Raw genomic sequence first — 17,448 nt, 5'->3', positions numbered from 1 at the left:
GGATTCTGAGTCAAGTTACTCTGCAGACAGTAATTATAAACTGAGACATCTGGGATTTGCTTTAATAATCCAAGATGGTAGGAAACAGGAGATAAGACTGACCACAAATTAACTGTTAAATATGGATGGTAGATATGGGAAGAGAGAGGTTCACTGTCCTATTATTTCTATTTTTACATATGTTTAAAATATTCCATAATGAAAAGCTAAAAAAGATATACCAATAAAGACTTTAGAACTAAAGCAGTATTAACCCTTTCTGTGCCATACATGACTCCTTTGGCAGTCTGATCAATTCTATAGACTTTTAAAATAAAAATGTCTTAAAATGCACAATCTATAGATGTGAAGTATGACAATTATACTAAAATTCTGTCACCACAATATTTAAAAAAACAAATGTCACATAGTAGTGTATGTGCTTCTTTATTAGGTCATTAAATAACAAGTGGGTCTCTCCATGGGCCTAATAAATATTATGAAGTAATGTTGAGTATAAACAACATTTTGAAATATCTAAAATGATGTAATGTGATATGAAAATATCAATGACCCCTATTAATAATAAAAACACAGGTACTGTGATTTCTTTCCTAATTCATTATCAAAGAAAATGCTAATTTTTATTAGTTGTTAATGAAAATAAAAACCTAAACTTTTCCCCACTCCAAGTCTTTTTTTGGAACCCCGATCAAACACCTCTTATTTAAGCACTTGCTATTTAGCAATACTCACGTAAGGAGGCATCATAGCTCGGTACTGGGAAGCCAGGGCAGGCTGCTGTCCATTCAGTTTAGCCTGTGGAGGACCACAAGCTATCCTCTTTTCTACTACTTTGAGGATGTCATTTTGCTCTGATGACCCAGCTGTGCTTTCATCCTGGCCAGGAAGCTTTTCATCTTGGTCAGATGTTGAGGGTGAGCCAGCAGACTTACCACCGTCTCTCCAACAAGCAACATCTGGTACAGAGGGAGATAAGAAAGGAATAAAGAAAAATCTGAAAATGTAACAGAGTGAAAATCTAATCTAGGCCCTACTAAAGCTTCAGGTAGTCAAGAGCAGTGGCAGAGAAGATGTACCTCAGAAGGTGTCACCAAAACAAAATATGTGGTAGGGGAAGAAAACATTAGTAGTTCTCCATTAAGCTTTACCAATATTTGATATTGAGTTTAAAATCACAGTTATGCCTGAAGTTCCTTAGGGTAGGGGAGTAAGAGTTCTACAACCCAGAAGGTTTGACAATAATGCTCATTCATGTTTTCAATCTACTATTGCTAGTTATATGTGACCAAGTGAGCAGATTTAGTGACTATATTATCTGGTTCAACTACACTTAACCAAGTAAGACTGGTAAGTGGTTTTACAAGGAATCCTTGTTTGGTAGGTAGCCTCAAAGGGTCTTTTATCACCTGGTATTCACACCCTGTCTACCACCCACTCACAGTGTACCAGGACTGATCTGTGTAATCTGCAGAATAGAACAGAAGGGATGGCAGGTCAACATGAGTGAGCTTGGAACAGCAGCCCTAGTAAAGTCAGCGTCAGATGACAGCTTTACTTCAACTGAGAAGGGAGTTCCTGAGCCAGAACCTCCAGCTAAGCTGCTTCCACATTCCTTGACTCTCAGGTACTGTGTAAAACCGGGAGTCCATTCAGTTTCTTGTTCTGTTTTTTTTAAAAATATATATTTTACTGATTTTTTACAGAGAGGAAGGGAGAGGGATAGGGAGTTAGAAACATCGATGAGAGAGAAACATCGATCAGCTGCCTCCTGCACACCTCCTACTGGGGATGTGCCCACAACCCAGGTACATACCCTTGACCGGAATCGAACCTGGGACCTTTCAGTCTGCAGGCTGACACTCTATCCACTGAGCCAAACCAGTCAGGGCTCAGTTTCTTGTTTAAAGTTGCCAAATTTGTTTTGCAGCAATAGATAAGTGATGAAAATCAAAGGAAAATAGCAGAGCTGACACTCTATTCCTAATATAAATTCCTGAACATCATGGCACTTAAAAAAAAAAAAGATGCCCTGACTGGGTGGCTCGGTTAGTTAGAATGTCGTCCCATCCACCAAAGGGCCATGGATTCAATTCCTGGTCAGGGCACATACCTACGTTGAGGGTTTGTTCCCCACTTGGGATGAGTATAGGAGGCAACCCATCTGTGTTTCTCTTCCTCTCCCTTCTTCTTTCTTAAAAAACATATCCTCAGGTGAGGATTAAATAAATAAATAAGATGATTTACCCAGACCTGACAAGAAATGAGCCCCAAAATACAAAATGTATCCGGGTATCAGAAATATGAATTTGTAACCATTACTGTAAAGAGGAACTTCCCCAGGAATACAGGTCCTTTGAGATATTTGGTAATGACAATATGAAACTAATACAAATAATAAGCCTTAAAGAAATCTCAAAGACTTTATATTTCTATTTCAAATTTTTGCTTTGTAATATACATAATGCAAGTATCTCTCACTATCCAAACTTATTTGGTTCCTGGGTTTGAGTTCAAAAGCAAGGGATCCCTAAATATTAATGGAGTAGCAAAAGAATAATTTATAAATACATAAGTATATGCATATTGGAGGTTTGCCTTAAATATTTTACTATTGTAAAAACAACCAAATATTAATGTGCAAATAAGTCACCTAGGCATCTTGTTAAGATGTATACTTCCAACAAGTTCTCAAGTTGAACTGATACTGTTAATGTAGAAACCACACTTGAATGGCGAACAACTAGTTACTGTCTGCCTTTTAAAAGTAGGCAAGTCATACATACAACACTAGCAGGCAGGAAGTTACATCACAAGATAAAACACAAATGTAACCTCATTCTAGGTTTTTATTAAACAGAAAGTACTCTTACTTGGTGGGCGTAAACTGGGTCCAGGTCCATAGTTGTCATCATTTGCTTCTTTTTCTTTTTTTTCCTGATCCCCAGCTGCCTGCAAGCTGGGAAATTCTTGCTGAAAATGACTATTCACCTGGATTCCTATAGATTTTTTTAAAAAAAACAACAACAGTGAATGTAACTTTCATACCAAAGAATATTCAAAACCCTCCCAGGATAGAGCTCTCTGCCTTCTTCTGGTAAATTATTGCATATTTCAATGATGATTATTCGTATCCACAAAACTTTTTAATTATTTAGATTTAGAATCCCTTGGAAAGTTAATGAACAGCCATGAGGAGATAAAGATCTAAGGAACATCCCAGACACTGTCACAGAGGACTCACTAAGATGAAGCAAGTGAAGAGTTTCACTTTTGTTTCTCTCTCATTTATTTCAGTAGAAGTAAATTCCCTAATACCTCTAAGAATCAGTTCGAATTATATCACTGAAAAAGATTTTTTCTGGTTAATCCTTCCTCAAGGATATATTTTTCCATTGATTTTAGAGAGAGTAAAAGGGAGGGGGAGAGACAGAGAAGAACATCCATGTCAGAGAGACACTTGATTGGTTGCCTCCCACACGCACCTCGACCAGTGCGGGGGATCGAGCCTGCAACCGAGGTACATACATGCCCTTGACCAGAATCAAACCTGCGACCCTTTAGTCTGTGGGCTGACGTTCTATCCATTGAACCAAACCAGCTAGGGCTGAAATAGATTTTAATGAATACTGCAAGTACCATGGTGAGGCTAAAATGCCTTCATTTCATTGCCTACTTTCACTTAATTTACTGTTGAGCTACTAGTTGACCCTCACTCTTCACCTATCTAACCTATCTGCCCGCGTATTTATGTTATACTTGTATATATTAAAAGAGCTAATTTTATTAGCTTCAGGGCTTAGATGAATTTTTCCGTACAATATTTTATAGACTTTCCTGTTTTTAAGTGGAAAAAATTTTGCTAGTGTGTCCACAATTCCCTGTGGGGAGAGAAGTATTCTAACTATTATGTTTTGGGTTACTCTCTAGTTCTACTCTACCATGGAAATCATGAGCAGTATGTTTGAAACAGAGAGGTTAGGGTACATAGATGAAGATGAATATGGTTTTTAGCAATCTACATGTACTTGTCTCAAACAGTTGAAAGTACAGCTTTATCTGATCATGTAGGATAAAGATAAAATAATATGGGACAGAGTGTATCCTAAAGACTCCTTCTTAAATCTTACACATTATCATTAGGGCATACATAGCTCTTGACCTAGAATCTTAATTAGCCCAAGAGATTTTTAAAAGACACCTAATAGGGCCTGAGTATATCCTTTGACAATGTTCTCCGCCCTGCCAGCACACTAACCCACCCTGTATCTCCTGCATGGCTGTTCAGTAACTATCAAGCCTGACCATGTGCCCCAGCTAATGTCCACTTACCATCTCCTTGCCCACCTTGCTTGTTACTGGCCCATGATTTTGGAGCAGGTGCTACTTCTGGGGGAGCTGCAACCCCAGGTTTTGGCTGTGCTGGTGGAACTTCTGGTGTTCTTAAAAAAAATATGAATCCATTATTTCAGATATTTTATGTTTAAATAAAATAAACTGAATGTTGTATTTAAGGTGAATTTCTGTATAATTATTCTGGCTACATATTTACTCACAGATGCAGCCTCCACAGAAGCTTTCCCTCCGCAACATCCCTTTAAATGAAGTATAGCTGTTTTTGTCCCCTTTAATTTCTACCTTTGGATAAATACCCCAAGGAGAAGACAGCTCTGCTTACTTCCATTTTGTAAAAAAGAAACACTCATTATTGAACATAGCTCCCCAAAACCTATTTTGAAGAAGTGAACATTTATAATTAGAATTAACAGTTTAGACATACATACGGTCTGGAGTGATGGAATTAGCCAGGGGATAAGGCTAATAAGGCAAGCTCTCCATCTGGCAGTAAACAGGTTCACCACTGTACTTATTTCTGTATTCAAAGGTAACAGCAATCTGCCTAATGCACCCCAAGTAAAAGGTGTTTTAAAAAGGGTTTACAGTTTTATTCAATCCTTATAATGAGTTAATACTTAAATATGGAAAAGGTGGTTAAGAGACTTAAGAAATACAATATATTTCTGGTATACTCGGACCTCTGACTTACTACTGCAAAATAATTCTACAACAACTAAGAAGCAGAGGATAGTCCATCTTTGACAAGCTTTACTCCAGTAGTCAAATCTACTATACAGAGCTCCCCAAACAAGAGCACAGAAATTTGATGATATAGGCAAAAAGCATTAAGTACCCAGATACTTGCCTTTTTTTTTTAATTACTGCTACTTAAACTGATCATTCAACAAATTAAGACCCCCGCATAATCCTTGACATACAGAATGTTAAATATTTGTTGAATGAATTATGATTAACAGGGATACTAATTCTATCCCAGCTTTCCTAATTCTTTATTCAGTGAAATAATACCACTTGAGCACCTACAATGTGCATCAGGCAGTTTCAGGGAACCAGGCAGACAGAAATTCTTTGTGCCATGGAATTATTCAATATAATCCACTTCCAATCACACTAGAAAGAGAAAGCCTGATTTGGTAGGAGTGGGGGAGGAGGGAACCTGACAGAGGGTTTTAAGAAAAGTTGTTATTATCAACTGTCATTGTTCTGTCTTAACCCATGGAATTATTGCCACTAAACCCACTTACAGGGAAAATGAATCAAAAGTTTGACTCGATGGACTTTAAAGGGCATGAGATATATAATATACCCAGCACAACACCTAGCTAATAGAAGGAACTTAAACGTAAGTTCCCTACCAAGAAAGGGGGCTGGTTTCACTCTTTACTAGACGTTGACTTACTTTTCTTCTTCATGCTGCTCTTGTTTTGATGCCCATCCCGTGCCATCTTTAGGTACAATGTTCACATTAGGATCATTGCCTTTGTTTTCTGCTTTGAGACTTGGGAGGTTAGCGGGTGGAGGCATGCGCCGTGAAATACCAACTTTTCCAAGACTCTGTAATCCATGTCGAGCTGCAACTAAAGATCAATAACATCAACTTTCTTAGAACATCTATTTTATTACCCACTTTATTCTTAAAACAATATAGAAACAGAAATTAATGAAATCTGGAACTAATATTTCCTAATATTTTAAGGTCAGAATCTTTAAGCCACACATCTGCAACAAAATCCAATGCAGAGATTATATTTAAAATAAACTATCAAGCCACTAACCAGATGCTGTAAAAATTCTAACAATAAATCCTATACACAATGAAAAGGTGAACATTGACAATGCCAGTTTTATAATTTTTTTGGAGAATCTATTTCAAACTCAAAAACTTAGTATGTTAAAGAATAAATTTGCTGATCTTATGTGCATAATGAACACTGCTAATGTAACATATGTGGTCCAGCTTTCACTTTTCATTGTAAACACTGGGTTTAAGGTATCAAAAAACAAAACCAAGACACCACAGGACTCTTTCTAGTCCATAATATGAAATGGAAATAAATCCCACTAACATGTATCTCTATGCCTACCAATCTCTTTGCACCAGTTTCCCCTTTGGACCACACAACTCTACTTTTCTGCTAATAACAAACAAGAAAACAAACAAACAAACATGTTTATAGATTTTAATTGTAAGATATATATCTCATATCCCCTGAAAAGTGTTGTGTACATAAAAAGCTCACTGTAAATAGGGTGTGTGGACATGGGTTTGTCCCACTTCTTAGCAGCAAAAGCTCCAGTGCACCACTTACTGGTATAGTAACAAAAGCACAAAAGCCATAAAAATATAAATGCCATTTAATTTTACTCACCTGTGGTTTTCTGAGTTTCTAATGATTTACCCTTGTAAGTATTAAATAAACTGAGTGTCGCATACTTTTTCCCATCCTTTGCTTTTGTACTCTGGCCTGACTTCTCCGACATTTCGGTGGAAACTCATCGAGTCCAAAACCGCCGGCCACACCCCTTAAAACCAGTCTTAGAGATGCACATAAAAAAAGAAAAAAAAGAGAGAAAATTTTATAATTTATTAGCCTTCTAAAAACTCCTAAAATTCAAATGTTCACAGAAATTCTGAAAAAATAAAAACACAGAGAAATGAAATCAATCTTCAATTAACTCACATCAATAAGAATTCACAAATTAGCTCTCATACTATTGCCCTTCAGTTTAAGAAATGCCCTGGGAGCAAACCTACAAAGCCCATCTGTATCTATACCCATCTTTCCCAAGGGCTTCCCTTCCTCCACCTATGGTTATAGTGGTTCTCAGCATCACCTAGAAACTTGTTAGAAATGCAAATTCTCAGGCCCATCCCAGACCTACTGAATCAAACACTGACGATGGGCCCAGTACTCTGCGTTTTACTTATCAAGTCCTCCAGATAATTCTGTGACATACAAAAGTTTAGGGCTCACTGACTTATTATAAGCAGATACATTCTAAAGAGTGGTTCTTAATTCTCTCTGCACATTAAAATCAACCAGGGGATTTCAAATACATGAGAATCTGGGGTGCTGGGTGGGGCCTGCACATCAATCATTATTTTGAAAAGCTCCTCTAGTGATTCTAATAGGAGAGCAGTCTTCACACTCACTGCCACAAAGGAAGTGTGTAGCTTTCCTCCCGTTCCACCTGAGGCCAGACCTTCCTCCCATGACATCCTTCCAGTCCTCATCTTCTTTCTCATTCTAAATTCTTCTCTGTAGGGAATCTTCCACTCCCACGGTTTCAACTACCAACTGGTCACCCCAAAATCTGAATCTCCAGCCCAGAACTCTGTGCTCCTAAAGAACATATCCCACTGGCTATCTACATATCTTTGTTTTGAATAAAGTTTCAACTTTACCTCAAACACAGGCATCTATTCTATATTAAGGATTTCAGAAACAAGATGACCAAATTATTCTACATAGCACAATGGAAAATGGTAGTTAAAAAATTAAAATGACAGTCAACAGACAACCTATTTCAACATTTGACAAAATGTGAAAGCTATAAAATAGAACTCAACAAACTGAAGAAAACAAAAAAATCTATGCTATGGACGATTCACTAGAGAAATACCAATAAGCAAGTGTATCAAAATGCTCAATTTTATAAGTAAACAAAAATTAAAATAACAAGGTAGGGGGTTCAGCTTGTCCTTGGCTTACACAAGGAAAACAATATGACATTACACAACTGAACCACAGAGTGACGGAATATTTAATTCAATTCTAGCCATCAAAAAACATTAGGGCTTGGAAAGAATCATAAAATGAACCTAATTTCTCTATTTAATAGCAAAACCAAACCAAAAATTGTAAGAAGTTTCCAAATACAGCCCTGGCCGATGTGACTCAGTGGTTAGAGTGTCAGGTCTTGTGTTCGATTTCTGGTCAAGGGCCCATGCGGGAGGCAACCAATTGATGTGTGTCTCTCTCATATAAATGTCCCCACGCCTCCTCCCTCCCTCCCTCCAATCCACTGCCTAAAAAAAAGAAAAAAAAAAATTTAAATCAATAGGGGGAAAAATTGCCAAATACAAAAAATAAGCAACCGACTCCAAAAGCCACAATATGATTTATATTAGGTCAAAGTAAAAGTGACTGCAAATATATTAAATTAATATTTGAGTAGTTCTTTTTAAGGTTCAAAATTCTATAAAGTTTCTCCTTCCACTATTAAATTACTGTCTATAATATGCTCTTCAGTGTTTTCATATGCTTATGAGTTTTTATGTTTTTTAAAGTACTTACTATACCAGAAAAAGCAGACCACAAATACATATGATTGTAGTTAGAGTAAATGAAATGAAAAATAATCAAAAATTAATCGAGACACATCGATATGTGTGTGTGAGAGAGAGATACCCATTGCTATAAACGAATATGTATTTCTGAAGGCTAAGAATTTGTAGCCATAAACTATAAGACTGAATAAACCAGAAAGTCCAATTCACTATAATGGTTTGCCCATTAAATGTGGGCACTTTTAATTTAAAGCCAAAGTCTAATTTAGCCTACTACCTTTTTTGGTGTTTTGCTTCTGAAAGGCTTGAGAGACACTCTGAAACTCTCAATTAGATCAAAACTTCATCAACATATACTTGAGAGAAAAATCAGTGACTAGTTTAAAAATATTACTTAACTACATTAAATAAAATAATGTATATATATTTTAAAAAGATTCCTTTTAGGACAAAGTGTCAAAATAATCTAACCAATCCAGAATAAGCACCATCAAGACTTAGCTTCACTTTGTATAATTTATTTAAAAATACTTTTAAAAATGTAAGTCCTGTTTGGATGACTAAAATGAATTGAAGAATCATGGACCCAGAGCAAGGACGAACAGTGATAACTTACAGATGGAAAACAAATAAAGTGAGCCCTATTGTTTCCTGAACTTATTGCCTGGAGACTTCCCAGGTCATGGCACTAAGAAGGAGTTCAAGTGGAGGCTGGTAGATTCCCTAAGTTGAAAAAAACAAATCTGATACCACAGCGTGACCAAAGTAACTAGGATATAATATTGGAAAGAAGAGAGCTATCCAGATAGAAAAATGCTACAGATCTGAAGAGGACCCCCTCGTATATTCAGCAGAATACTACTGTGCACACATGTGTGAGGAAACGACCCTAAGCTAGGAAAGAACCACTTGTAATAATTAGAGGAATAGTGTCTGTTGCTCACTAAGGGCTTAGACTAGTTACTATTCTCACCAGCTAAGATATTTTTTAAAACCTCATAATTCACTGGGCATTGGCAGAGTATTCAGAAATGCCTTATCTCATTGGTGGTAAAAAAGTACCCCTAGAGCAGTGGTCGGCAAACTCATTAGTCAACAGAGCCAAATATCAACAGTACAATGATTGAAATTTCTTTTGAGAGCCAAATTTTTTAAACTTAAACTATATAGATAGGTACATTGTTATTAACTTAATTAGGGTACTCCTAAGGCTTAGGAAGAGCCACACTCAAGGGGCCAAAGAGCCGCATGTGGCTCGCAAGCCACAGTTTGCCGACCACGGCCCTAGAGTAAATACTGCTCTGGTCTTGCCTAACAAATCTTAAAGCAACTCAAAATGATCAAAGTGTTTCCAGGAAACTGAGTCCCAAACAAATTTAAAGAATCTATATATATATAAAAGCCTAAGGACAGAATGACTGGTTGCTATGATGCACACTGACCACCAGGGGGCAGACGCTCAAAGCAAGAGCTGTTCCCTGGTGGTCAGTGTGCTCCCAAAGCTGGAGCGCCACTCAGCTGACCGCCAGGTGCCAGACGCTGGGCTCATGGCTGGTGAACACAGCTCCGCGGGGGCACGAGCCTCTCCCGCCACAGGTGCGGTGGGGCTGGGATGAATGGGAGCCACGTGGCGCCCTCTCCGACCACCTGCCGCTTCCAGGGGTCCTGGATTGCCAGAGGGCGCAGGCCAGGCTGAGGGGCCCCACCGGTGCACAAATCCATGCACTGGGCCTCTAGTATTTATATAAAATGAAAGTATCCAGCACCCACACTGTAGCGTCCAATTAAAAATTATTATTCAGCCCTGACTGGTTTGGCTCAGTGGATAGAGTGTTGGCCTGCGGACTGAAGGGTCCCAGGTTCGATTCCAGTCAAGGGCATGTACCTTGGTTGCGGGCACATCCCCAGTGGGCGGTGTGCAGGAGGCAGCTGATCGATGTTTCTCTCTCATCGATGTTTCTAATTCTCTATCCCTCTCCCTTCCTCTCTGTAAAAAACCAATAAAATATATTTTTAAAAAATTATTATTCAGCCTGGCTAGTGTGGCTCAGCAGTTGAACGTTGATCCAGGAACCAAGAGGCCATCGGTTAGATTCCTGGTCAGGGCACATGCTCGGGGTTTCAGACTCCAAACCCATTGGGGGGGCGTGCAGGAGGCAGCCGATGCCTAGTGTTTCTACCTCTCTCCCTTCCTCTGTCTCAAGAAATCAATAAAAACATATTAAAAAAATTATTATGTAGGCAAAGAAACAAGAAAATATGAACCAATTAAGGAGAATAATCAATCAACTAAAACCAACCCAATTGACCCAGATGTTAGAATTACTGTACAAGAATATGAAATGCTTCTTTATTAAAACTGCATTCTATACATTCAACAAGTAGCAATAAACAATAAGAACTTGAAACTAAAGTACAACTTATGATAGCAATTAAAAATATGAAATACTTAGTGATATAGCTGCTGACAAAAATGTGTAAGATTTGTATACTGGAAACTGTAAAACATTAAAGACTTAGATAAATGGAGATATGCTGTGTTCATGGGTTAAAGGACCCAAAATTAAGATGTCAATTCTTGCCAAATTGATCTATAGATTCAAAGAAATCCCAACCAAAATCTCAGAAAAAAATTGAGGATAGAGGGTTGAATTTATCAACATGATTCCAAAATCCATAAGGAAATGGACAGGATCTAGAAAAACCAAAAAACACTTTGTAAAGAAGAAAAATGGTGGAGGGCCAATGTTACCTGATTTCAAGACATGTAAAACACAATGAAGATGTGATACTGGTGTAAAAATAGAAAAGTGAATGGAACAGAATAGAGTCTATGTGACCTGATGGAGGTGTCACCTAAGGTTATAGCAGTGTGCCATCAAACCAACACATTGTATAATTCAAATTTACACACGCTAATTCTATATCAATTTTTAAAAAAAGAACTATAGACAATATGTAAAACCTTAAACTACAAAACTGCCAAGCCTGGGTTAGATAGACTTCTTAGTACACACAAAAAAATAATCCATAAAAGATGAAATTTATAAGTTGGCTTTTTGCTTTTTGAAAGATGATCTAACACTGCATCAGAGATCTACAAATGACAAGCAAACACATGAATAGATGTTCAGCATTTCAGCATTAGTATTTGGGAAATGCAAATTTAAATCCAAATGAGATATTTCATACATCTACTCTATTGACTAAAATTACACACAGTTATACCAAATATTGATAAGGATGTACAAGAAGTGGAACTCTCACAGCCCGCTCATGGAAATGTAAAATGTTGCAACCACTTGGTAAAACAGTTTGGCAATTTCTTTCTTAGAAAGGAAAAAATCTACCAATTCCCCGCCCCCTCCCCCTCATCCCACTCATTTATACAAAAAAAAACAAAAACCCAAAAAAACGTATGTCCATATGAAGACCTGTACTCTGGTTTTATCTGTAATAGACAAAAAATGGAAAACTGTCCACCAACAGGTGACTGGATAACCAAATTATAGTATATTCATAAAAGCCTCTTACTTTCCAATTTTTTCCTGTTTGGTTGTATTCACAGCATTTTTTGCCATCTAAAATGATCTTGTTTAGCTAGTATTTGAATCACCAGATTACACAGAGAGGCCCAGGAGAGCATATTTTGGCTCTTGTATCTCCAGTCCATAAAATACTAGACAGAGCAGGTGCTCAATGTTTTAAAGTATGGATCACTTAATGAGCGACATGTTATAAATTTTATCATATACCATATTACAGACAATATCCTTGTATATGTATTTTACACACTTACGCTACTATTTCTTTATATAGATTCTTACACTTTAAGTTATACTGCTGGATTCTAAACCATTCTTAACTCCCAGGCCATACAAAGAGGCCACAGTCCAGATTTTAGTTGCCAAGCCCTGTCTTTAGTTCACTGTAAATACAATGAGAAATGTCTATTATAATGACACTACAATTTCCCTGTGAAACTGCCTGAGCCAGACACTTTTGGGGGTGGCCAGCTTTTGAGTAAGTTGTTTTTTTGTTTTGAGCCAAATTTGGTAATTCCTAGAAAACCCTTACCTCTCAAGCCTTCTCTTCATGTGTGTTTATACTATTTTTCTCATTCTTAGTTTTAACTTAGAGTGATTCAGCTAACATATTTTATCCAAAAGAGCTAGCTTGTAGATTTATCGATTTTTATTTTTGTTTTAATTTGATTTTTCTTTCCTGCTTTTTGGGGTAACTTTTAAACATTTTGGTTTTTTTTTTTTGGTCTGGTAATGAAAGTTCTTAAGAGCATTCCTTTTTTAACGTTAAGAGGTGTTTTCTGTGTTAGTTTTGCAATTTTGATTTTGAGGTCTTCCTTTTTCCAAGATAGGCTTATTTTAATTTCCAATTGATTCACTTCTATATTCTAGTTTTGTCTATTGGTTAACTTTGTAGCCACAAGAATCTTAAAGTGTTTTCCTATCAACAACACTATTTGTTGATTCTGACATTTTCTGCTTCAATATTAGCTCTATTATTACTCTGTTTTTCATGATTCCTTATCAGGGCTGCTGATTTCTGAATCCAATCTTACCAACCTTCACACCTCCCTCCCCCCCTGTATAAAGAAGAAAATCATTGCCATCTGTCACCATACTCAATATGCTACTTCACTTCTGACACTGCTTGGTCACCATGGGTGGGGGATGGGAGTTCCCCCACACCCAGCAATTCTTAAGATTCTCCAGCCAACCAGCTAGGTGTCCTACAACTGAAAATTCTGACACGATCTACCCGGAGACAGCATGAAATCTCATAGGTCTCAGAGCCTCAAGAGTATAGTATCTTCACCACCATCCCCACCACCACTTCAGATGCCATTGGAAAAGTCCAGGTTGTTACCTGGGCTTTGACTGGCTGGCTATAAACCAGAGGTTTGATTAATTTAGTAGAGCACTTCACAGAACTCAGGGAAACAATTTACTTATACTAGATTACCCCTTTATGACAAAAATATTTAAAGACACAGCCAGATGAAGAGGCACACAAGGGGAGGCCCAGAGGGTCCTGAGCACAGGAGTTTGTGGTGCTCCACCTCTTGGAACCTCCCCCAACCAATGCAGTTCAGGGATTTTTATGGCACGAATGATTAAGTCACTGGCTATGGGTAATGAATTTGACCTCCAGTTCCTCTCCCCTCCTAGGAGGAGAGGAGGTTAGGGCCTCTCTGAGGGAAAGGCTTCTAATATGGATCTCATGGGGAAGGAGCCAGCTTCAAGGCTGAGGAAAAAGCAATACAAAGGCCCTGATATGCTAATCATGTTCAAAATATAAAAGCTAGTAAGAAGGGAGAACTGAAATACAAAGAGAAGACTGAATAAGGTAGGCCTATTAGGATTTTAAATTTCACCTTTGAAGCAAAGGGAAGCCATTAGATTCTGAGCAGAAGTATGTCTGTTATTTTAGAAATATCTTACGGAGGCCAAGGGTGGAATGTAGAGACCTCACAGACTCCAACAGCCTAGGCACCAGATGATGTGGCTGTGGCTGAAAAATGGAGACTAGATACAGGATTGTCATGAGTCTTCCTCATTGCTTCAAAGTTGCTTACAAGTATGGTGATGCCTCTTCATTTTGAGCACTGGCCAAGAGAACCTAACCCACATCTATATCACTGTTTCCAGGGGATTACAAATCTTTCTAGTGTGCTCTTGTCCTAGGATACTGAAGCCTTATTGAAAACAATGCCCTCTTAAAGCCTGCTGGAGCAATTAGTATATTCTTTGAAATACAATTCAGTAAAGCAATCTTTTACAGATTACACAGAAGCAACGAAGTACCTCCCTATTGCTGCAGAGACAATATTCATTCAACAACATTTATACAACAAATTGTGTTGAGAACTAATAAACTGTCAATTGTTGTTTTCAATTAATAAGTAAACAAAAATATGGAAATGAAAAAAAAGCAACTGGGTAAATAGGTTGGGAAAGGTCCAGAAGACCTCCCTGGAAAAGTGACGTGAACTACGATGATCAATCAGTGGTTCTCAACCCAGGCTGCACAGTTATCCAGGAAAACTTTAAAAGATGCTATTGCCCAGGCCTCATGCCAGAACAATTAAATCAGAATTTCTGGGTTGGGGCTGGCAACAGTCACAGTTGAGAACCACTGAAAAAACAAACCAATTTTGGTCAGGAGAAGGAGGTTCCATTGTAAAGGTCATGCCTGCCAGGGAGAGGCTGAGGGGAAGTCAGAGAGTGGAAGCTGGAGGAGGCAGAAGTCAGATTTTGCGGAGGCTAGTAGTATTGCCTGAGTTTATTCTGAATGCCATGAAGAGCTACTAGAGGGAAAACTAACAAAAAAAAATTTCAATTGCTGAGTAAATGCTTGGCTGCATTCAGCAGACTCACCCTTAAGAAAGAAAATGGTACAATTAGTAATTAAAAAACCTTTGAAACAGTAAACTCAATAGGAACATTTCTACTAGCTTCTGATTTCAAAACAGGAATCAGCACAGTTATGAGACCAAAGAAATTATATCCTCTACTTGTACCACTTTTAACTTTGGAAGTTTTTTGTTGTTGTTTGTACAGTGTTAAGAATATTTTTAATGTTACTACCCTGCTTGCTATGTATCTAAAAATCACAATCATTAAGGGTCAGTTCTGAAAAACCAAAGCCTTTAGAATACACCTCTCATTCTTTGTTTAAGGGAAGAGAAAGTAATCTTATTTCTAAATTCAAGGTTCTATGACTCTAACTGAGCAATTCTGGTAAAAAAACTAACATTTTCCACTGAAGTTAGATGTACCAAAACATGTGCATCTGCATTTTCCAGATTTTGAACAATTAATTACTTTGTAAACAGATACTTGGGACAAAAAATGTTAAGATGAAAATGAGACAGGCTAGTAAGCCAGGACAGCAGAATAGGGAAAATTGGAGACAGTTAAAAGCCAAGCAGCTTATAGCCATCTAACAATTCCTATCTTTTGTAACAAACGATACTTAAAGAGTCAATGGTTTACCCGTGGTCGGCAAACTGCGGCTCGCGAGCCACATGCGGCTCTTTGGCCCCTTGAGCGTGGCTCTTCCACAAAATACCACGTGCGGGCGTGCACGTACAGTGCGATTGAAACTTCGTGGCCCATGCGCAGAAGTCGGTATTTTGTGGAAGAGCCACACTCAAGGGGCCAAAGAGCCGCATGTGGCTTGTGAGCCGCAGTTTGCCAACCACTGGTTTATACCAAGCATGTCAAACTCAAAGGCTGAAACAGGCCAAATAAACAAGGTTTATGTGGACCGCAAAAAAACAAAAGCTTCAATTTTCATAGAAACAGGTTTATTTCGATAGAGACACGCTGAATACACAGGTTTAAACTAAATGAGTAATCGTTAACATAACATTTTAATAAAAATTAGTATTTTTCCTTGAACATTAACTTACCAGACACTGAGTAACTGTACAAATAAGCATAATGCAAATAAATCTATTTTTCTTGTTCTCCGAAAGTGAAATATTTCTTGTTGCACACACCAAACAAGTCAGTACAAGATTAATGACATGGCAATCGGCTGCTAAAATATTCACTGCTAGTATTAGCGGAGAGAAATGGTGTGCCTGGGTGTAAGGCACCTAAGGGAAATGAATGCAACAGGATTACAGTAACCAGTCATTACATTAGCGAACATTGTAGTTCATTGTTAATAACTAGAGGCCCGGTGCATGAAATTCATGCAGGGGAGGGGGGGTGTCCCTCAGTCCAGCCTGCACCATCTCCAATCTGGGACCCCCCGAGGGACATCCCTCTCACAATCCAAGACTGCTGACTCCCAACCACTCGCCTGCCTGCCTGCCTGATCACCCCCTAACCACTTCCCTGCCAGCCTGATCGAAACCTAACTGCTCCTCTGCCGGCCCGATTGCCCCTAACTGTTCTCTCCTCCAGGCCTGGTTGCCCCAAACTGCCTTCCCCTGCTGGCCCGGTCACCCCTAACTTCCCTCCCTTGCCAGCCTGGTCGCCCCTAACTGCCCTCCCTTGCCAGCCTGGTCGCCCCCAACTGCCCTCCCCTGCAGACCTGGTCACCCCCAACTGCTCTCCCCTGCAGGCCTGGTCACCCCCAACTGGCCTTCCCTGCAGGCCTGGTCGCCCCTAACTGGCCTCCCCTGCAGGCCTGATTGCCCCCAACTTCCCTCCCCTGCAGGCCTGTTTCCCCCCAACTGCCCTCCCCTGCAGATCTGATCGCCCCCAACTGCCCTCCCCTGTTGGCCATCTTGTGTCCACATGGGGGCGGCCATCTTGTGTTGGAGTGATGGTCAGTTTGCATATTACTGCTTTATTAGATAGGATTGTGTATACCAGGACATTGTAAAAAATAAGTTACAAAATTTTTATTAAAATGTTTCTTACATATTGGCTGGGCCGCAAAAATATTCATTGTGAGCCGCATGTGGCCGGTGGGCTGCAAGTTTGACATGCTTGGTTTACACCTCTTCCCAACTAGAGGGTAAATAGCTTAAAACACCCTACTCAGGAAGAAATCCAATTAGTGCCATTTGCCAACCACACCCAAGGACAAATGAAGTTAAGGGAATAAATCCCATTTTGGCATATCAGCATAAAACTGATGAATATTCTGTTGAGATCCTTCCCTAAACTCCCAGCTCTTAAAAACCCTCAAAACAAGTCCCAGGCCTTGAGGAGCATACCTGGGCCTTGCCCTTCCCTTTCTCCCACAGGTGTGCATCCCCTAAACCAGCCGTGGGCAAACTACGGCCCGCGGGCCGGATCCGGCCCGTTTGAAATGAA

General features: G+C 38.9%; 1 protein-coding gene across 1 annotated transcript in view; it reads right to left on the bottom strand.

Moving 5' to 3' along the window:
- Positions 1–17,448, bottom strand: part of PRRC2C (proline-rich coiled-coil 2C) — a 79,526-nt gene that overhangs the window by 52,221 nt on the left and 9,857 nt on the right. The window contains exons 2-6 of the mRNA XM_014540880.1: positions 6,729–6,894; positions 5,759–5,930; positions 4,333–4,442; positions 2,874–2,999; positions 736–959 (exon numbers count right to left, since the gene is read on the bottom strand). Of these exons, the coding sequence (XP_014396366.1) occupies positions 736–959; positions 2,874–2,999; positions 4,333–4,442; positions 5,759–5,930; positions 6,729–6,840 (744 nt within the window). The 5' untranslated portion in view covers positions 6,841–6,894. The remainder of the gene's footprint in view (positions 1–735; positions 960–2,873; positions 3,000–4,332; positions 4,443–5,758; positions 5,931–6,728; positions 6,895–17,448) is intronic.

The sequence above is a fragment of the Myotis brandtii genome, unplaced genomic scaffold (assembly GCF_000412655.1).
Source record: "Myotis brandtii unplaced genomic scaffold, ASM41265v1 scaffold250, whole genome shotgun sequence".
Taxonomy (NCBI): domain Eukaryota; kingdom Metazoa; phylum Chordata; class Mammalia; order Chiroptera; family Vespertilionidae; genus Myotis; species Myotis brandtii.
The sequence above is the reverse complement of the archived record's forward strand: the minus strand, read 5'-3'. Positions and strand labels throughout refer to the sequence as shown.